Here is a 22,412-nt window from a genome sequence, read left to right as displayed (position 1 = left end):
AGAGTCTTGAACAATGATTACCATAGGCAGGTAAAGGAGGCAAGGAAGAGAATTCTAGGAGAGAAGGAGAATAGGCAAACATTCAGAGGTTAAGACCTGCATACTTTGAAAAATCCGAAGTAGTTTAGTGTCACTGGAGCATGATGTGTGCAGGAGTGAGGAGGGAGGAGGAATGGAAAACATGTCTGTAGTATGGAACAGTGTGACAAGGACTAAATAAGGGAGAACATCTATGTCAAACAAGGAAGCTTATGCTTTATCGTGAGGGCAATGGGAAGGAGCCACTAAAAGTTTTAGGTAGGTATGGAGTCATAATCAGAGTTGCATTTTTCAATGAACCACCCAGGAAGGAGTGCAGAAAACCCAGTTGAAGCGGGCAAAATTTTCAACAGGGGAGATAAGTTGAGGCCAAAGCTCTAATCTGGGCATTTAAGGAGGCATGCATAAAGAGTGGCAGTTGCACAAGAGAAAAGTATGCTGGTTAGAGGAATATTTAAAATAATAAGTTGACAGATTTTGGTGAAAACTTAAATTTGGAAACTGAGGGAGAAAGAGAAGTCAAATATGATACCCACTCTGATTCTTCCCCTAAAATGATTGAGCAACCACTTAAGTGAGCTTCTTGTTGTTTAGTTGCTAAGTCTTATCCAGCAATTTTGTGACCCCGTGGACTGTAGCCACCAGGCTCCTCTGTCCGTGGGATTTCCCAGGCAAGAATACTGGAGTTGGTTGCCATTTCCTTCTCCAGGGGATCTTCCTTGCCTAGGGATCGAACTCATGTCTCCTATGTTGCAGGCAGATTCTTTACCACTGAACCACCAGGGAAGTTAAGTGAGCTTGGCTTTGATCAAACCAAGGAGCATAGAAGGAAGATTGAGTATGTCAGAAAAGATGATGTGTGTCCTAATAGCTGTCTTTAGTTGAGGTCCCTTTGGGCTTCCAGGGGGAAGCATTTGGTGGGTGCTTGAATATTTGACATGGAACTCATCACAGAGAAAGAAGCTAGAGATGAGGGCATATATTTGGAAGTCTTCAGCACTAGATGGTTAACTGGAGCCGTGAAAGGAAGATGGAATCATCCAAGGACAGAGAAAGAATGAGAAAAGGACAGTGGACTGGACTCTGGGAGTCTTCATATACTTAGGGACAAACAGAGGAAGGGAACCAGCTGGAGAGGAGATAGGAAACCAAAAGAGAATTGTGGCCTGGAAACAAGGGGATAAAAACAAATGAGTAAGGAATGGTCATGCAGTACAAAATGCAAAAGACAGTTCAAGTGAAATAAAGGTAAATCATGGTTCACTGGAGATAGTGATAGGTTCACTGGGGACTGATCTTTATGGTGGGGCCGGTCTCAGTAGAATGGGGTGGGGTAAGGCAGAGGGGAAGTGCAAGCAGAATACCTTTTGCAGTGGGTCAGGAAGGAGGAACTAGAAAGAGTGTGGAAGCTTCTTTTCCAAGACTTTCTCTTTCTCCTAGAAAGGGCACAAATTCTTCAGTTACACCATGTGTTCTGATTTGGGATTTGAAAATGTGGTAACCATACTTTAGGGCAGCCTGTGAATCCAAAGAATTAAATGATTTATGGAGAAGGAAAGGGGAGATTCCAAGGGTCCGTCTGCATTGAAGATTGTGAGACATAAAGTCTGAAAAAACAAATCTTCCCTGACTCTTATATTTTGAAAAAAACTAGAAATGAATGTCCTGTGATAGAAACAGGAGGGAACTATTTATTGATCGTCTATCATTTTGTAGTACTCAGGACTCCATATCTAATCTTCAGAGCAGCCTATAGGGTAAAAGTATTGGCCCCGATGGCAAAAAAGTAAACCGGGCTTGGAGAGGTTTAGTGTGTCTGGCCAGCCACCTGGCACACAGTGAAGTCGCTTTGTCATTGTTGAAACTGTATTTCCTTCATACACACCAAGACTAGGAGAGCAAGGATTTCTCTCTGTAAGAGAGGATATATGAGCCTGGAATTTTCATGAGAAAGTGGGAGACAGATCCACTAAGAACAGTTAATATATGATTCCCAAGCTGAAAGAGGGCAGACCGCCATTTGGGAAAGAATTGATAAAACATACAAACTGAAACAAAGTCAGAACCAAAAAAGGCACCATGCAAGGTTAAAATTATGTGAATAATGATGTGCATTTGTTATTTTAATGTTTTCCAAGTGCATTTCATTTTGAATGATATACTCAGATAGCACACATGGTAAGGGATAATTGAAAAAATGTGCCGGAGAATGGCTGCATTCAAAGAATAAACATACAGCTGCGAGGAGGTTAGGAGTCAAAGGGGTAAGCATATGCCCCATCCCCCAGGGATCTCATTAGTGCATGAGTGACCATATATGTAGAGGCTAAATGAATCTCACTGTTTGCAAAGACCCACAGTAAATGAGACAATGACGAATCAATAGTAATTAAGCCAATAGATTCTTATTGACCCAGATGTCTGAAACCAAATGCCCTGCTCTGAGATTCCTTGAGAGACAAAAGATTTATAGACATGTGCTTTTTTTTTTTTTTTTTAATCCCTTTACCTTAAGTACAGTGATGTTTTTCTGAAGCTAGAATTAATGCAGACTCTTGACTTGTAGGTGGAAAGGATGTTCTTATGGCCATTGTTGACCGGGTGATTCTGTTGGACTAGGAGCAGAGAAGCTGGGAAATGTAAAAGCAGGGTACAGTCGTATTCTTCCCAGATGTGTGATTCTGGCCTTGTCATCTATGAAGACCTCAGAGGACCCTTGCCTGACATTGTCATGCATGCACTGTGCTCAGTTGCTGTAGTCATGTCCAATTGTATAGACTGTTGCAACCCTGTAGATTGTAGCCCTCCAGGCTCCTCTGTCCATGGGATTCTCCAAACAAGAATAGTGAAGTGGATTGCCATGCCCTTTTCCAAGGGATCTTCCCAACCCAGGAGTCGAGACCGAGTCTCCTGCATCTCCGACATTGCAGGAAGGTTCTTTACTGCTGAGCCACCAGGGAAGCCCAACACTATCATAGAATCATTCTAAAACAGAGCTTAAACTTGGGGCTTTGACAAATCATTCCTGACCAGAGATACAGAAAGCACATGGCTTCAGAATCACAGAGAGGGTTTAAGTTTGACCTTGGTCACATGTCTTCACTCCTTACACATTCCCTCTATAAGGGGTGTTACCAGTACCTGGCTCACTGGGTTGTGGTTGAAGGCCAGAGGAAGAAGGAGCAGCAGTTAATGTTGCTGTGGTTAGTAAGCCTTTTCCACAAAAGATCTTCATTTTCTGATATAGGTTGAAAGATTTTTCCAAATGGGAATGAGATGTCAGGTCAAGGACCAAAGAGAGCGCCTGGTAAGGAGGACTGCCCGCACCTCCACCCAGCACACATCTCACAAACACACACACACACATTCTCACATACACATGCAAGTACTTACATAGATTAGTTTTTTTTTTCTATATTTTCTATCTTGGAGTTCTACATAAAATTTATATACTGTAAGAGTTTGAAAAACACCACTGTTTGTTTCTTTATACCTAGTGTAAAAATTTTTCAGGAATTTCATAGGATCCAGAAAGACATTCAGTTTCACAAAACTAAAACTAGGAATCTCTTAGCTGTACTCCTAAAGCATTTTAAATATAAATAATAAATATGTTAGGTGTCTTATGTATCAACATCTCTTGGTCATTGATCTCTCATACTTTTTTTACTTACCATTATTCAAGCTGTGTTTTTATGCTTTAAAGCTATGCTTCCAAGGGCAACGGTGAGTGGTGGCATGGGATACTAGTCCACTTTCTTCTAGAATTGTCAGTTCAAGAGAAGCAAGCACCTTTAAAGAGAGGAAGGCTAACCAACTTTAATCTTTGTGTCATGCAATGAGATTTCACCCACTAAGGTGAAATTTCCCACTCATTACATGTATGGGAAACTGAAGTTCAGAGAGGTTAAGTCACTGGCTTGTGTCACCCAGTGAGAACAGGTAGAACCACGATCTCTATCCAGCATGGTCTTGGATACAGATCCTGGTTCTGCCTGCCCTAAGCCCATTCTCCCAAGCCCAACCTCTCTGGCTCTCTCTCAAGTAAATAGACTGAGACAATGAGAAAGGTCATCTCTTTCATTCTACATATGAAGAAACTAAGGCTTAAAAAGAACAAGAATTAATGCATTGTCATTAGGTAGGTTTGGGTTGGAAATCAAGTCTCCCAGCTGTTGATCCCAACTGCATCCAGCCCAGCCTATCACTGCTTTCAGCAAACTCCCATCCTGAGTCTGGGAACTTACATTTGTCTCCATATGTCAAATTATTATTACAATTAGTAATACTGATTTTTTAAAATCCTTTACATATGTACAGCACTGTACAGTTTGCAAAATCGTGTATCTTCACCTACATAGTCTCCTTTGATCTTCACAATAATCCTATGAGGTCAGTTTGGCAGAAATTATAATGGCTTTTTTTACAGATGCAGAAAGAATGGTTCAGAAAGTTTGAATAACTTTTTCGTGGTTACATACCTACTATGGAGAAAAGCCATTCTTGGATCTGGTCTTCCAAGTCCAGACCTTTCCACCTTCCACCAGGACAGGCTTCCTGTCCTTGGTGAGAGCACAATGTGATCCGAGAGTGTGGTTTGCTGATTTCTGTAAGTTGGGGGTAGTTTCTTTGCTGAAGCTTTTGGGACCCCACTTACTTTCTGGATCTGATGTGGGAGTACAAACAGTTTCTTTCTACAGAGCAGTTTGCTCCCTGACCCTACCCCGCCTTTTAAAAACAACATCCTCTTCTCTTCCAGAGGCCAGAGTGTATATGCATATTTGAACAGTCACCTGGATCTGATTAAGAAGGCTCAGCCCGTGGGTTTCCTCACTGTTGATTTACATGTTTGGCCAGATTTCCATGGCAACCGGTCTCCCTTAGCAGATCTGACACTAAAGGGCATGGTAAGTAACAGTCAGTTCTTGCACGAAGGTGAAGGTGGGCCAGAGGGCTCCAGAGTTGGAAGAAGCAAAGTTGAGGAGAAGGAAAAAAGAGGAAATACCAACAAAGCCGGCCAGCAGCCCACTGGCTTCTTGCAGATGTACTGCTGTTGAGAAGGTTCTTGCAACTACATAGGACAATCTGCTGAAAGTTCTCATTGTTTCTGAGCCAACTTTGAGAGTGTTAAAAGCAGGATTTCTTGCTTATAGCTACTGCTGCCTCTTTGTCCCATGGAGCGACTAGAAGTGTGAGCCCCTGCCTATGCAATTTTTCTATTTACATCAGTTTGTGGAGTCATGTTTTCCATCTCCATCTCCAGGCTGCTGGGTAAACAAGTGGTAAATATTACCACCCATGGTCTAGCTTGCAACAGCCACACATCTGCCTAGGCTCTCAATCAGGGATGTTCAGAGTGTAGGCTAACATTATTAGAATTTCAGATAAACATTGGTAAAAGTAAAATAAAGTTAATAACTTATGTTAGTGGGTAAATTCAGTTGTTAGTGACCTTTAGACTCACTTTAGGTTCAGAGATTTGGGGCTGGAGGTGCCAACATGACCTTGGTGGAAGTGCTCACAACCACCTAAACTAAGGGATAACATCCCAATGGTCAAGCAAGATTGGGTGGCTAAGAGTAGCTTAGCACTAAGAATTATGTTTGAGGATGGATGAAGCATGTGAAAACTAGGGAAAAAGAGACAAACTTCAGGTCCAAGAGGCCAGGAGAGACCACAAACAGGAAAAGATAAATTCAGAATCCAGATGTCCCATTGAGAAGCAAAGTATGAGGTGCATTAAGGCAGGGCTTTAGAGTGGAAGCCCTGGGCAGTGCAAGCTTTATGCACTCACTATGTGACAGCGGAGCAGGCCTGCTGGCTTGAGGAACTTCAAGACTTAACGAGCTTTGGTTTTGTGGTTAATTCTATTAGGATTATTTTGAATATTTTTGTGTAGCCAACAGAAAGACCCAGTCTTTACTTTCATTACCTATTTGACACAATCAACTTCTGTGTATAAAAGGGAGTCATGATAGAAAAGAAAATTGGACATAGCGAAAGCAGTGTCTGTCTGGAGTCCGTGAAGCAGGCCCGTGTGAAAAATAATGAACTTGGCCTCCTATTTGGCCCATGGAAACAGAAGAGGAATGTCCAGAGAGGCCCATGTGCCCTAGGCTACAGCTAGAAAGTCATACTTTCAGATGACTGACTTTCTGGGTACAAACAGAACTTAAGAGAAGAACACATTTTGTATGAGTATAAAAATCCATATCTTAGAGACAAATATCTAAAGCAAAATATAGGAGACACTTAAAATATTAAAGAAGGGTCTTCCCTAGCAGTTCAGTGGTTAAGACTCCATGCTTCCACCGCAAGGGACCCAGGTTCAATCCCTGATTGGGAAACTAAAATGCCACATGTCCCATGACGCAACCAAAAAGAAAAAGAAAAAAGAAATAGAATGAATGAAAAACTGGAAACAAAGAAATAAAAATTAAAACTTTTAAAAAATGTTAAAGAAGTTGAGAAGGATGACTGGTTCATAAAATGACCGCCCCCCCCCCCCCCCCCCGCCTCCCCCAGAAAAGCAGGGTTGTATCATAAAATGGCTCTGAAGTCCAGGGCTTGCATCCAGAGGCCTTCCCTTAGGGTCCTTACCTTGCGAAACCTGCTGTACCAGCTTCACCACCCAGCATGGCAAGTGCCATGGCTTCCCAAGGGCTTTGTCCATTTCTTAAAACCAACCCTGACATCCAGAGACTTAAGAATTGCCATCATCAGGATTCCAATAAAGTTAGCTCAAACACAGAATGGGATTCCAGACAAGCCAATGACTGCTTCAAAGAGCGTCTGTCTTATTAGATTAAGTACAAATAGGTATGTACTCACCAAAGGAGATGTCTTGCGTGGGGACATATGCCCAACTGTATTAAAAAATCCTGCTATATTTTTAAAAATAGAATCTCTCTTTCTATTGAAGCAGTATATGAATACAGGTTTGTTTGTTGATGTATTTAATGTTTTGGCCATGCCGTACAGCATGTGGGGTATTAGTTCCTGACCTGGGATTGAACCTGCACCCCCTACGGTGGAAGCACAGTCTCAATGACTGGACTGTGAGGGAAGTCCCTGTATTTACTTTTTTAGAAGTTTTATTGTTTTATAAACATACTTTATACATCACCTGATGTTTCTTAGCAGGGATTTCCCTTCACAATTGCCCCTGGGTTGGCTTTACCTTTGAATAGCTATCATGCTATGAATTTATCTCACAAACTGGAAGGAGAAGATGACCTAGATAAGATACAAGAAAGGAAATCCTAGGCTAGAAATTTTTCCCCAAATCTCATTTTTTAAAAAAATTTTTATTTAATATTGGAGTATAGCTGATTTAAAATGCTGTGTTGGTTTCAGGTGTACAAAGTGATTCAGTTATACATATACATATATCTATTCTTTTTCAGATTCTTTTTCCATATAGGTTACTACAGAACATTAAGTAGAGTTCTCTGTGCTATACAGTAGGTCCTTGTTGATTATTTTATACATAGTAGTGTATATATGTTAATCCCAAACGCCTAATTCATCCCTCCCCAACACCTTTCCAACCATAAGTTTTGTTTTTGAAGCCTGTGAGTCTGTTTCTGTTATACAAATAAATTCATTTGTATTATTTTTTTAGATTCCACCTATAAGTAATGTCATTGATATTTGTCTTACTCTGTCCAACTTATGTCACTTTTTTTAGTGATATAAAAAGTGTCCATCCGTGTTGCTGCAAATGGCATTATTTCATTCTTTTGGATGGCTGAGTAATATTCCATTTTATATATGTACCACATCTTCTTTGTCCATTCAGCATCTGTCAATGAACATTTCGGTTGCTTCCATGTCTTGGCTATTGTAAATAGTGCTGCGATGAATGTTGGGGTGCCTGTATCTTTAAAATTATGGTTTCCTCCAAATATTTGCCCAGGAGTGAGACTGAAGTATCATGTGGTAGTTCTGTTTTTAGTTTTCTTAAGAAACCTCCATACTGTTCGCCATAGTGGCGGTACCAACTTACATTTCCACCAACAATGTAGTAGGGTTCCCTTTTCTCCACGGCCTCTCTAGCATTTTTGTTTGTAGAGTTTTTGATTATGGCCATTCTGACTGATGAGGTGATGACCCATTGCATTTTGATTTGCATTTCTCTAATAATCACAAAGAATCAGACATGACTTAGCAACTGAACAACAGCAACAAATAATTAATAGTGTTGAGTATCTTTTCATGTGCTTTCTGGTCATCTGTATGTCTTTTTAGGGAAATATCTATTTAGATGTTTTGCCCATTTTTGATTAGGTTGTCTGGTTTTTTAGATTGAGATGCATGAACTGCTTGTGTGTTTTGGAGGTTAATTGCTTGTCAGTTACCTCATTTGCAAATATTTTCTCCAATTCTGTGGGCTGTCTTTTTGTTTTGTTTATGGTTTCCTTTTCTGTGAAAAAGCTTCTAAGTATAATTAGGCCCCATTTGTTTATTTTTGTTTTCGTTTTCATTAATCCTAAGAGATGGATCCAGAACGATATTGCTGTTATTTATGTCAAAGAGTGCTCTGTCTGTTTTCTTCCAAGCGTTTTATACTATCTGGTCTTATATTTAAGTCTTTAATCCATTTCAAGCTTCTTTTTGTATGGTATTGGAGGATGTTCTAATTTATTCTTTTACATATAGCTATCCAGTTTCCCCAGCACCGATTATTGAAGGGACTGTCTTCTCTCCCTTGTATATTCTTTCCTCTTTTGTCATAGAATAATTGAACACAGATGTGTGGGTTTATTTCTGAGCTTTCCATCCTGCTCCATTGATCTATATTTCTGCTGGGCCAGTACTGTACTGCTTTGATTACTGTAACTTTGTAATATAGTCTGAGGTCAGGATGCATGATTCTTCCAGCTCTATTCTACTTCAAGATTCTTTTGGCTATTCAGAGTCTTCTGTGTTTCCATACACATTTAAAAATTTTGTTTATCTAGTTCTTTGAAAATTGCCAATTTGATAGGGATTGCATTGATTCTGTAGATTGCTTTGGGTAGTATAGTTATTTTGACAATATTAATTCTTCCAATTCAAGAACATAGTATATCTTTTCATCTGTTTGTGTCATCTTCAGTTTTTTTTCATCAGTGTCTTATAGCTTTCAGAGTACAGGTCTTTCGCCTCCTTAGGTAGGTTTATTCCTAGGTATTTTATTCTTTTTGATGTGGTGGTAAATGGGATTGTTTCCTTAATTTTTCTTTCTGATCTTTCATTGTTAGTGTATAGAAATGCAACAGGTTTTTGCATATTCTTTTGTTTCCTTCAATTTTATTGAATTCATTGATGAGCTCTAGTAGTTTTCTGATAGCATCTTTAGGATTTTCTATGTACAGTGTCATGTATCTGCAAACAGTTTTACTTCTGCTTTTCCAGTTTGGATTCCTTTTATTTCTTTTTTCTTCTCTGATTGCCATGGCTAGGACATCTAAAATTATGTTGAGTAAAAGTGGCGAGAGTAGACATCCTTGTCTTGTTCCTAATCTTAGAGGAAATGCTTTTAGTTTTTCACCATTGAGTATGATGTTAGCTGTGGGTTTGTCATATATGGCCTTTATTATGTTGAGATAGTTTTCTTTTATGCCCAGTTTCTGGAGAGTTTTTAATCATAAATAGGTGTTGAATTTTGTTGAAAACTTTTTATGCAACTATTGAGATGATCATATGGTTTTTATTCTTCAGTTTGTATCACATTTGTATCAGTTTTCAAAGAATTAGATTAATTTGTGTATATTGAAAAATCCTTGCATCCTGGGGATAAACCTTACGTGATCATGATGTGTGGTCCTTTTGATGTGTTGTTGGATCCAGTTTGCTAGTATTTTCTTGAGGATTTTTGTATCTATGTTCAAATCTCTTTCCCTCAGTGCAGTTTTGGATAACATCCAAATAATCACCCTGAATCTATTTGTCATTTTATCCTTTTGCCAGAACCTACAGTGACTACTTTCTGCAACACTCATTCGGAAAAAATTTATTTGATGCCTACTTTGTGCCAAGCCCTACTAAGAAAATCCCAGTAGGGCATGAACAATATATGATTTATATAAACAGGCAATGGGGATGCAAGTTCAAGCTCCAGATGCCACTCACTGTCCAAGGCTCTATAGACATATAGAAAATGATGGCCCACCATGGTCTCAGCAGTCAAGAAAAGCTTCAGATAGGAAGTGACATTGACTGAGTGAAATAGAAAACAGGGTTTACGAACAGTGTTCATAACAGTGCAGTGTTCTAGAGGGGGGGAGAGCATGGTGGGTGAATGTTTACAATTTTGGGGTCCATATGTCACTGTCTAACCAGTGATAGACTGCACTTAGCATTCTATCTAGGTAATAAAAAATCTCTCAAAGAACCAGTGGCCACTCCCTGTTCTTCTGCTTCACCAATAGCACACTGTCCCAATTCTTTTCTCTCTCCATGGTTGGCTCTTTTCTGTTACCCTTTATTGATCACCTACTATGTGCAGGCCTAGGCTAAACTGAGGGGAAACAGACTTAAAAAGAAACTGTACCTGTTCCAAGTTCACATGATAATTGGGGGAATAATATTGTACATGTGTGAGTGTGTGTGTATTTGTGTATATGTACATACTGTAATACAGACATCTGTACAAGCCAAAGGAAAAGTGAAAGTGAAGTCGCTCAGTTGTGTCCAACTCTTTGCAACTCCATGGACTGTAGCCTACCAGGTTCCTCCATCCATGGCATTTTCCAGGCAAGAATACTGGAGTGGGTTACCATTTCCTTCTCCAGGAGATCGTCTCAACCCAGGGATTGAACCCAGGTCTCCCACATTGTAGGCAGATGCTTTACCATCTAAGCTACCAGGGAAGTCCCACAAGCCAAAGGAGGTACTCAGTAAATGCCTGAGTTTGAATCTTTTAGGTGGCATTCGGGCAACAAACCCTGATGCAGCCTTTCTCTGCTTCATTTGAAAATATCTATGAAGGTGCAAGAAAAAAGCATAAACTTGTGCTGACTTAAACAATTGAGATGACATTCAACTAGAAAAACTAGAATTGACACTCTTAGGGAGAATCTGGGAAGGTTTTACAGAATCAAAAAGATTAAATGTATTTAATAACTTGTTTGAGAAATATAATGTCTGACATATGAACAAAATAAACCATCAGCCTTGCAAAAGTTGGGACCTCTCCACTTCCTGGTCCCTAGCTTAAAAATGCAAGGTCCCTTTAAGCCTAAAAACAGAGCAGTCATCCCTCTACTCTAATGCTGATGGTTAAGGTTTTTTGTTTTGTTTTGCTTTGCTTTTTGGAAGCAGCCAGTGCACTTAGTTTCCCAGAACTCTTCCACAATCCAGACCTTATCTTCCCTTTCAGTTCAGTCCATTAGAAAACTGCCAACCCAAGTAGCCAGCTGGGCTGGAAGGCTGATTTAGGATGTATGCTGATGGGCTGCAGTCTGAGGACCCTGAATCGAACTCTCTTAGTGGGGCAGAGATAGAGAAACTCTGTGAATTTGACAGAGGCGGGTAGCTTTACATGTCTGTCATCTGCTCTAGGGTCAGAAAGCCAGGCAGTGGTCATCCCCCTCAGGCCAACAAAGCTACACAAAATAAAAACTGCTAGACTCTGGGAATTGGCAACTAGCTAAAGATCTGAAGAGGCAAACCCAAGTTACAGTGAGTGAGGCTGAGAGTAAATCATGTGTATAGTGTGCTGGGGAATACTGAATATGTATAGTGCCCTAGTAAAAGTGAATTAAAAAAATAGTAATAAAGTGAGTCCCTTAGGAAAAACATGTTGCATATAAAGTAAAAGAAATACCATTTTGAATGCTTAAGGGAAAGGCCTCTTAAAAATTACTTACTACTGAAACCAAAGAGAATATTTTAAAACTTCTCGGCATATTCAATAGGATTTTTTTTCAAAGCACATCTCTGTGAAAGAGGGCAGAAACTTATTAGAAAAAAGTGAGTTCAGATAGAGAGCCAATGGAATGAGAAAACAAAGGAAATAATAAAGACAACTGAAAATATAGTAGCAAGATTAAAACCTACATTGAAGATTTGAATGCAAAATTCATAATTTGTACTAAAAAAATAAGATCAGAGCTGTCACAAAGCAACATGTGCTTTAAATGTATTAGAAAAAATTTTTGATTGTAAGGCTTATTGTAAGGATTGTATGGCTTATTTTGTTTCTAATTTCAACAGTGCTTAGATCAAAGATGGGCACTGAATAATTGCCTTCTGGTTAAGCAATTATTGCAGCCTTCACTTGCCAAGGGAGGAAGGAACCGTGACCTGCCAAGGTCACAACACCAAGAAGCAGCAGAGCTTAGATGAAAACAGGAATCCCAGCTTTTAGGATGCACACCCATGTGCTGTGTGCTATGCCTAGTCGCTCAGTCATGTATTGGAGAAGGAAATGGCAACCCCCTCCAGTGTTCTTGCCTGGAGAATCCCAGGGACGGGGGAGCCTGGTGGGCTGCCGTCTATGGGGTCGCACAGAGTCGGACATGACTGAAGTGACTTAGCAGCAACAGCAGCATGTCCAACTCTTTTCGACCCCATGGACACTGGTCTACCAGGTTCCTCTGTCCATGGGGCTTCTCCAGGCAAGAATACTAGAGTCGGTTGCCATGCCCTCCTCCAGGGGATCTTCCCAACCCAGGTCTCCTGCATTGCAGGAGGATTCTTTATTGTCTGAGCCTAAGGGAAGCCTATCAGGGAAACCTGAGAATGCTGGAGTGGGTAACCTATCCCGAGACTTCCTTAACTCATACCTCTGGACTTCATGGGATGCACTGACTATAAAAAGGAGTCCCCAGAGCTCTATCATGCATGATTTCACACTGAAATCTATTTCACTCAGTCAATGTCACCTCCTATCTGACCACTAGCCTTCTTGCTTGTTCTCCCATTTTTCCCCTTACCCTGATTCTTGGATTTAAGCTCTAACCCTATCTTTCCTCAATAATAGTCCTGTTTTTCTTTCCACCCTCACTGACTCAGATTTCAGAAGTAATCACCACTCCTGGTTTGACCTGACTCTAAACCCTTCCACTTTAGGTGCCTACCCTCTTAAATAGAACAGGGTAAAACTCAGGAATCCTTCCATGAAGCTTGATAGGAATCACTTTCTTTTATTCTGGTAAGAGTTGGCTTCCTGCCATGTTACTAGCTGTTTCATTTCTCCTTCAGTGATGCAGGATTGACCTGTGGCACTGGATTCAAAAGAGCGATGGTTAGAGGGTGGGCAACTTAATAGTACGCTTGAACCGAGTAGCCACCTATGTAAATATTTCTCCTTGCCACTTGATAAATGAGGCATGGAGAGGTAAGGGTCATGCATCTGATGTTTGAAAGGAGGCTGGGTAACAGCAGTCAACATCAAAACGTTTAACACCAATGATTCTAGGTTCTTTAAAAACAAAAACAATACTTTTTAAAGAGGTATGATGTGGTCATGTGGTCATAGAGATGAAGCTAAATACCACCAGTAATGGTTGTGTGTCTTAGATAGTAGACGTATGTGTGATTTTTATTTTGAATGATTGGTTGGATAGCTTTTAGTCAAGTGAAAATTGGTTGGATAGCTTTTACTCAAGTGAAACAATAAAGTGAGCCCAGGATTTGAAGTCAGACGTAGCTTGAAAATGTGCCAGCTGTGTGTGACCTCTGAGGTTAGCTCTGTGAGGTCTGTCTGCCTGTCAGTAAGCAGGGGCAGCAGAGGCTTCCTTGCAGGGTCATTGTCAGAATCAAATGGAGAGACTGTCACACAGCAGACAGACAGCAACGGCAGCTACTTTTGAACTGTAGGTCCTGCTTAGTGGCCCTTACTTGCATGTTTACAAGATGGCCTTTGAATCCCAGGCAGCTGGTCACAAGCCATCCACTTTAGGCTCAGAACAGATGGTACCTACCAGCCACCAAGGCCTCCAGCCACAAACAATCAGCTAGAGAAACTAAATAATCACTTGGTCCATCACAGGAACCATGTTTCGTACAAGGTTAGAGATTCGCCTTCTCTTTCCCAGGTTGCACTAGTGCTAAAGAATCCACTTGCCAATGCCACAGACGTAAGAGACGTGGGTTCCATCCCTGAGGTCTTCCCAGGGGATCCTGGAATGGCTACCCACTCCAGTATTCTTGCCTGGAAAATCCCCTGGGCTGAGGAGCCTGGTGGGCCACAGTCCATGGGGTCACAAAGATTCGGACACAACTGAGTGACTGAGAACACTTCACACTTGAGTATTTAAATTATCAGCCCTCAGTTTCATCATCAATATGATAGGAAACTCCCCTTTGCTGTGCCTTAGTTGTAAAAGAGTCCTTGCCTCCTTGTGTACACAACCAGTGTTTATTCTCAAATCAATATGCCCTCTTTGTTATGGTGGGTTTTAAAAAAATTCCTTTCCTGAAACGCCCACTCAGAGAAGTAAATTACCTCAGAGACATACCGGGAGGTGAGAACACACCACATTCACCAATTGGCTGAAACGTGTTTTCCCTGCTTCATTTTGCAAGTACAACACTACCCAGAACGGAAAGTTATTTTCTGGTTCTTTGAAGAGCTGTGATTTCTAACATAAGGCCATATGCTGCTCAAACTGCTGGAGAGGTTGAGCGCTGTTCCAAGGGCTCTTCAAAACAAGCACAGTGCAACGTGCGTGTGGAAAACTAGGAGGGAGTCAGGAAAGAAGCACTATGAGATCTTAGCCAGTTCCCAGAGGACTGACTCCCAGCTAGAGACGGACATGGCTGAACAGAGTCAGATGTGGGGAAGTCAGCAATTCTGGTGAGTGTGTGCAGAGAAGCCAGAGGCTGTATCCCTGTGGCTTCGCCTGATTGGGAGATAGATGATCGAGTTGGAAGCTCATGGACCAATTAAGCAGCGTTTGAATGATATATTTGTAAGCCTTGGAAACACGTGGACTCTTTGACATGAGTTTATTGATTTTTTTGGTTCTGATTTAATATTGTTTTATGTACCATTCTTTCACATATTGTTTTTGCCTATGAAAAAATTGACTCTTATAATGAAGTTTAATATCTTCAGTATCATTTAACTGGTTTTCAGATAATGTATTTTTTTTATTAAAGCAACTAATTTAGCAGCTAGTATGATGATTTGTAATAGGTGCTTTTTTTTTCAGGAATCATGACCTACCAAGCACCATGATAGATGCCTTCCAAGCATCATCACCAGCTTTCTTTATAACCCTGCAAGACAGTATTATTACCGCATTGAAAACAGTGGAGAAATTGAGGGTCAGAGAGTCTAAGTAATTCACTCAGGGAAGAAAAGACCAGAAGTAGTAGTAGAACCCAGTCAGTTCAAACCGAGGTCACTGACATTCTCAAATGAAAAATTAAATCTTTGTATTTTTGGCATTCCTTTTGTTCTGTTTTCAATCTGTCTGAAATATTTCTCCCTTAGTTTAGTGATTTTTTTTTTTTTAATTGCAGTATAGAATCAGTCTTTTCTTAGTGCTTTTTATCTTCCCTGTATGCACCAAATGACAAAACTGGGGCTAGGGGGCAGTGTGGATTGTGAACAGGATCCTTTCTCAAGATAGTGTATCATGATAAAAGATTGAGGAGTAAATCAGGTGGAAATCTGCCAGGAAGACCTAAGAGATGAATAATGGGAAATAATTAAGGCCAGAGGACCCAGGATGGGATCCAAGTTGTGTGTAAATCCAAGACAGGGTTATATGACAGCAAATGTGAACCAGGACTGTTGACCAAAACAGCCTTGTTAAGTGCATATTAAAATATATGATTATTTTAGATTTAGATTTTTTAGACTTAGGTTTAGCACATCAGAAGCAAGGCAGATGAAGGTGTGAAGTACCTGGTACATCTGTGCTGTGCTGTGCTAGGTCGCTTCAGTCATGTCCAACTCTTTGCGGTCCTATGAACCGTAGCCTGCCAGGCTCCTCTGTCCATGGAATTCTCCATGCAAGAATACAGGAGTGGGTTGCCACTTCCTACTCCACCTGGTACATCTGGGAAACAGCAAATGGACTAGTGTTCTTGGTATAGAGTTCACCAACAAAATAGGCTGTGAAGGAGAATGTCAGTCCGTTCTCCCATTGTCATATGTGTATTAGTTGTCCATTGCTTCTGGAATAAATTACCACAAGCCTAGTGGCTTAAATGTATTTTTTATATTTATTTGTAAATGATTTATCTAACGTTGGCTCTGCTGGGTCTTCGTTGCTACGCACGCACTTTCTCTAGTTGTGGCGAGTGGGGCTCCCCTTTGCTGTGTTCAGGCTTCTCATGGTGGTGGCTTCTCTTGTTGCACAGGCCTCAGTGGTTGAGGTGCACAGGCTTAGTTGCTCCATGGTATGTGGAATCTTTCCAGACAACGTATCAAACCCTTGTCTCCTGCGTTGGCAGGCAGATTCTTAACCACTGGTCCACAAGGGAAGTTCAAGGCTTAAATTTATTATCTCACAGTTATGTAGGTCAGAAGCCCAGGCTGGCCCAACTGGTTTCTCTGCTCCTGTTTTCACAAGACCAGAACTAAGGGAGGTTCTGGGAATAATCTGCTATCAAATCCTTCAAGTTGTTGGCCAAACTCAGCTCTGTGCAGTTGTAAGACAGAGGTGCCTGTTTCCAACATAGCTGTTAGCTAGGGATCCTCAGGTTTGAGAGGCCACATGAATGCCTTGGCTCATCATCCTCTTTCTCCATCTTCAGAGCCAGCAATGGCAGATCAAGTCCTTCCCATGCTTTGAATCTCTCTAATTTCCACTTCTACCTCATCTCTCCTACATTATTCTACTGTATCTCTTGACTGACTCTTCTGTCTTCCTCTTCTGTCTTTAATAGCTCACAGGATTACATTGGGCCCAAATGGATAATCCAGGGTAATATCCCTATTTTAAGATCAACTGGCTAGTAACCAGTTCCATCTGCAAAAGCCCGTTATAGCAGTGCCCAAATTAGTGTTTGGTAGGGTAGTCAGGGGAGAAGGCAATGGCACCCCACTCCAGTACTCTTTCCTGGAAAAGTCCCATGGACCGAGGAGCCTGGTGGGCTGCAGTCCATGGGGTCACTAAGAGTCAGACATGACTGAGCAACTTCATTTTCACTTTTCCTTTCATGCATTGGAGAAGGAAATGGCAACCCACTCCAGTGCTCTTACCTGGAGAATCCCAGGGACGGGGGAGCCTGGTGGGCTGCCATCTGGGGTCACACAGGATCAGACATGACTGAAGTGACTTAGCAGCAGCAGCAGGATAGTCAGGGGATGTTAACCTAAATTTGGCCTATCACATTGTGTTAATACATTTATATGCATTTCCCATTTCTGGATGAGTTTTTGACAATGCCAAGTGTTGGTCTCCATCCCCGATACTGATAACCTATAAATATTTTGGGGAAATTTTATCTCCCTTTCTCTTCCAGGCTGCTGACTATCTGAGACCTGTTCTCCAATCTCTGGCCTCTCTCCAGAGGTTTACCGGACATCTTTCTCTGATCCTCCTTATTTCCTTGCTATATGCCCATCATCTCCTTCATTACTGACTGAACAGCAGAGCGTTTCTTATTCCTTTGTGTTCTGAAAAGTTTTCAGTCAATTCCCTTGAGCCTTGGATACTCCATCAAACTCTGATGACCCTAGAAAATCTTGTGACAAAGAATCTCGTTTTCTTGTCTTTCATAATGTTTAGAAACCCCTCGAGCTCTATTTCTAAGCATTTTTTTTCTTACCAATATACATAATCACTTAATTTTTTGAACAACTAAGAAGGGAAAAACTTAGCTAACTAAATTACTAATAGACCTTTGTTTATAATCTCAACTACTCCGTGGCCTATGGACCTATAATTGACATAACCAGGGTTTAGGGCAATTGTTCCTACAATTTATCATGCATTCAGGCCTTGCTAAAAATGCAGATTGCTGGGCCCCCACCAAAAGCTTAGTAACTAGAAGTTGGATCACAGGAAATCTGCCTTTAACTCAGACCTCAGGAAAGCGTTAAGAGAGAAGCCCAAGTTCACACAGCTGCCTGGGGGGTACAGGATTTCAGCTGAAGTCTAGGGTGAAGATCATGTGTCTTTCCTTTCACAGAATGAACGGAAGTGTGTAGGTTGATAAGGACTAAGGCTTCTCCAAGAAGTCCTTGAAAGTGAGTCTTCCACTGTCCTATTGCTGGCCGCTCATCGGGGCACCCTGCTTCTCCACACTCCTGGACGTCTCACATGATCCTGATCTGACACCCAGCACTCTTTCTGCTCTGCCTTCCCCACCCTATACCACTACTGGTCTTCAGTCCCCATCGCTGATACCCTGGGAGTACCCACAGCATGTTGCAGGAGATCTTTTGTTTCTATATCCCAATTAGTGAATGAGATTGAGCCGCTCATGTAATTCAGAAGAACAGAAGTGAACATTTATTAAGAGAAAAGGGAAGAGTATGAACATTTATTAAGCGCTATAAGTGTCTAGCTCTTGTCGATTTGGTACAGCTTGCATAAAAGGTTAGATGCTTTGCAAATGATAACTCATTTAATTATTAAATACCTTGAGGTATTATTATTCTTATTTTACAGAATTTAAAAAACTGAGGCTCAGACAACAAAACTCACAATTGTCCTGCCGTCAATCAGAGAGAACATCTTACTCCAAAGTGTATCGTCTTTCTTTCACCTTTATAAATCCCAATAGTATTTACATAAATGTTTTATAATCGTACCTAGGAGGTTGAAATTATCCATTGCAGTTCACGTCTCTTTGGCCACCATATGCCTCTAAATATTAATTATGAATGTTTTCTATTACAGTCTTCATTTCACAATAGTCAAAATAAATAAAATATGCTTACCATTGGAACTCTCCATGGGGGCTTCCCCACTCATTTCACTCTCTCCCAAGCATTTGAAACAGGCACATGTGCATCTATAAACAGATTCCTTCCAGTTATGCTTCCTTTTCATATCTTCTTACTGATGGAGCCATTCAGCCTTCAGCCAAGAGTATCGGCTCCTCTGGCCTGTTCCAGCTTTCTGGCTGGTTGCAAAGCTGTGCCTCCCCCAGGACATCCTGGCATCTCCAGGGCTCTGACACCTCTTGCCATGATAGCTCCATGAGGGTCCTCTGTAGCCTCCTGAGTGGTCCACATGACAGACACACCTTAGAAAGTTCCATCTTGGGTTGACTGTCATTTGATTTTTGTCAAGATGAGGCTGGGATGCCTGATACTTGAGGGAGAATCAAATGATTATCTGTTCTTCTACTGTCTCCATTGGCAAATAAGGTGAGATGTCAAGAAAGCAGGGACCCTGGGCCATAGTAATTTCACAGTTTAGAGAGAAGTGTCTTTCACTGAGTCACATTTCAACTCATGTCTCTGGTATTAGTGGTGAGGGAATGTTGGAAATAGCCATGGGAGAACCATTCTTGCTTATTACTCCCTTTTGATACTGAAGGCCTTCCATATGATGGTCCATGTAATAAATTCCTCCCCAGGAATAATTTTGTCTCTCTTGAAGAGTGATATGTTTTATTTGTCATAAATGAAAGGCTGTGCCATCCATCATGTTTCTTTTTTTGCCATAGCTACTAGTAAACCAGCTCAAGAGTTAAATTTAGTACTCATTTACCTTGATCATCTCATTCTCCGTTTCTGAAGAAAAGAAACTATCTTCTCTTTTCTTCCCTATGATTTCTGAGCTTTGAAAACACTCAGAATTTAGAGAAGGGTTCATCGTATCTTTTTGTTTGAATATAAATACGTTGGGGAAGTTCTCCTGAATAGTTGCTGGGATTAAGAAACCTCAATCTAGTGGTATTTTAGTCCTCCTCTCTCATGGGTTCTTACTAATTGAGAAGAGTATCAGAACCAGTTACATTGTCAATGTTATTATACAGAGCCCTAATAAATTAATAGGAAAATGGTCTATATAAAAAGTCAAAACCCTCCATCACAGTTTATCCACATGTGGCATTCAGGACCCTCCTGTGGATGGATGTTGATCTGCCAAACAGACTCGTACCCAACCACATGGAGGACCATGGTCTGATTCACACCTCACTGATAGCCAGCGAGAGGAAGCTAAAGGTAGACTACCTATTGGACTGACTCTGAAAGAGAGCTCTAAACTGTGGCCCAATAACTTTTCCTACCCTGTTGAGGTCAGGCCAGTTGTGAAGAAGAGAGAAAGAGAGACCACTTATGACTTGTGATCTTTACCAAGCACCACTGCACTCCCTGGGGCTGGTGTTCACAGAGGGTGTTTGGCTGAGGGGCCTTAGGGCAGGGCTGAAATCCTGTCCACTCTGCTCCTTTTTATAATTCACTCTTCTCGATGGAATGTCTTGCATTTAGTCCACCTAGCAGGAGCACCGTTTTCTAAATCACACAACAGCCCCATATAACCTACAGGGTCACTTCTTCTGCTTCCCAGGTGGTGCAGTGATTAAGAATCTGCCTCCAATGCAGGAGACATGAGTTTAATCTCTGGGTCAGGAAGATTCCCCTGGAGTAGGAAATAGCAACCCAGGTGGTTCAGATGGTAAAGAATCTGCCTGCAGTGCAGGAGACCCTGGTTTGATTCCCGGGTTGGAAAGATCCCCTGGAGAAGAGAATGGCTATCCACACCAGTATTCTTGGGGCTGCCCAGGTGTCTCAGACAGTAAGGAGTCTGCCTGCAATGAGGGTTCTGCTGGCAGAATCTTCCTGCAGACTGGGTTTGATTCCTGAGTCAGGAAGATCCCCTGGAGGAGGGAATGGTTACCCAATCCAGTATTCTTGCCTGGAGAATTCCAAAGGAGACTGGCAAGCTACAGTTCATGGGGTTTCAAAGAGCCAGACATGACTGAGCAACTTAATACTTTAACTTACTTTCTTTTACTGCAGTCTCATAGAAATCACTTCTCTGATGAGGAAGAGAAAGTGTGGAGGTTCGGGGAGGGGGAAGAGCATGGGGTAAGCAACTATTAAGTGATGGTCCAGTGTTTTTCTTTCTTGGGGTGTGGAGAAAATATACCCACTCCACCTCTGTGAATTTATGAGGGGCTGAGGGAATAGATACTGTCTTTCCTGGTGGCTCAGACAGGAAAGAATCTTCCTGCAGTGCAAGAGACCCAGGTTTGATCCCTCTATTGGGAAGACCTCCTGGAGAAGGGAATGGCTACCCACTCCAGTGTTCTCGCCTGGAGAATTCCATGGTCAGAGGAGCCTGGTGGGCTATAGTCCGTGGTGTCCTAAAGAGTCAGACATGACAGGAACAACTAACATTTTTGCTTTTTTTTTCACTTTTATAATTGTATATGACAGAGAGGGATAGGATGTTAGAAGAGAGAATGGCATTCATAAAGAAAAAGGAGCACTGAAGCACCACACATTCACCAAGTGTTAGCTTAGTGCTGCTGTGTACCAGGTCAATGGCAGGCATGGGAGGTACTGTGGTGAGTAACACAGAGTCTGTCAGAACACCTGGGTTCTGGCTTCCATGAACCTCTGGATTCTCTCTTAAGCAAACTGCTTTCTCCTCTGTGTCATAAACCTCTATGTTATCAGTGTGGTTCATGTTCTCCTAGTTCCAACATTCTTACTGCATATTTAGGCCTCTGGAGAACTTTCTGAGAGATGTTCCTTCCGAGTTCTTGGCTGGAGAATATGTACCCCAAGAGCTCCTTCTGGTTTCTCCTTCAAACCTCCCATGCTCCTTTGTGTTCATATCAACACCACTACTATCATTGAGTGGCTTCATAATCTGCCCTCTATCGGCAGGTAGCTCTACTGAATTCAGGAATACCCACTTTAGCAGACTTAGATGAGTAATCAGAACAGCTGGGTGACTTCCCTGGTGGTCCAGTGGTTAAGACCCTGTGCTTCCACTGCAGGGGACGTGAGTTAGATCCCTGGTCAGGGAACTAGATCCCACAGGCTATGCAGCCAAAAAGTTAAAATATAAATAAATAAATAAGCATGTGCATGTGCCGTGTGCTCAGTCGTGTCTCGCTTTTTGCAACCCCACCGAATGCAGCCTGACAGGCTTCTGTGTCCGTGGGATTCTCCAGGCAGGGATACTGTAGTGGGTTGTCATTTCCTACTTCAGGGAATCTTCCTGATCCAGGGATCGAACCCACACCTCCTATATCTCCTGCATTCCAGGCGAATTCTTTACCCACTCAGCTATCAGCAACCCACCCCCCCCCAAAAAAAAAAACAGCCGGAACACAGGATGTTAAGTGAGAATAGAAAAGATGAGACACTGGGGAAGAGAGTGGGATTGACCATGGGCAGAATCACTCACAGAAGACAGGGAAGGTGTTTCTGCTTCAGACTGAAGGCAATGGGGGCAGAATTTTTCACATGATCAGTTTACTTTTGAGAATAAGCACTAGCTCCCTTGTAG

The 22,412-nt window shown here is 41.6% G+C and overlaps 1 protein-coding gene across 15 annotated transcripts in view; it reads left to right on the top strand.

Moving 5' to 3' along the window:
* Window positions 1-22,412, top strand: part of FGGY (FGGY carbohydrate kinase domain containing) — a 525,569-nt gene that overhangs the window by 376,556 nt on the left and 126,601 nt on the right. For all 15 annotated transcript variants that reach the window (XR_011564145.1, XM_070780298.1, XM_019957367.2 and 12 more), the window contains one exon: window positions 4,799-4,946. Coding sequence is in view for 14 of the 15 variants with exons in the window: in XM_070780298.1 (XP_070636399.1) it covers window positions 4,799-4,946 (148 nt within the window). In the remaining variant the exon portion in view is untranslated. The remainder of the gene's footprint in view (window positions 1-4,798; window positions 4,947-22,412) is intronic.

Source organism: Bos indicus, chromosome 3, assembly GCF_029378745.1.
Source record: "Bos indicus isolate NIAB-ARS_2022 breed Sahiwal x Tharparkar chromosome 3, NIAB-ARS_B.indTharparkar_mat_pri_1.0, whole genome shotgun sequence".
NCBI lineage: Eukaryota > Metazoa > Chordata > Mammalia > Artiodactyla > Bovidae > Bos > Bos indicus.
Note: the sequence above shows the minus strand (reverse complement) of the source record. Positions and strands in the feature narration are given on the sequence as shown.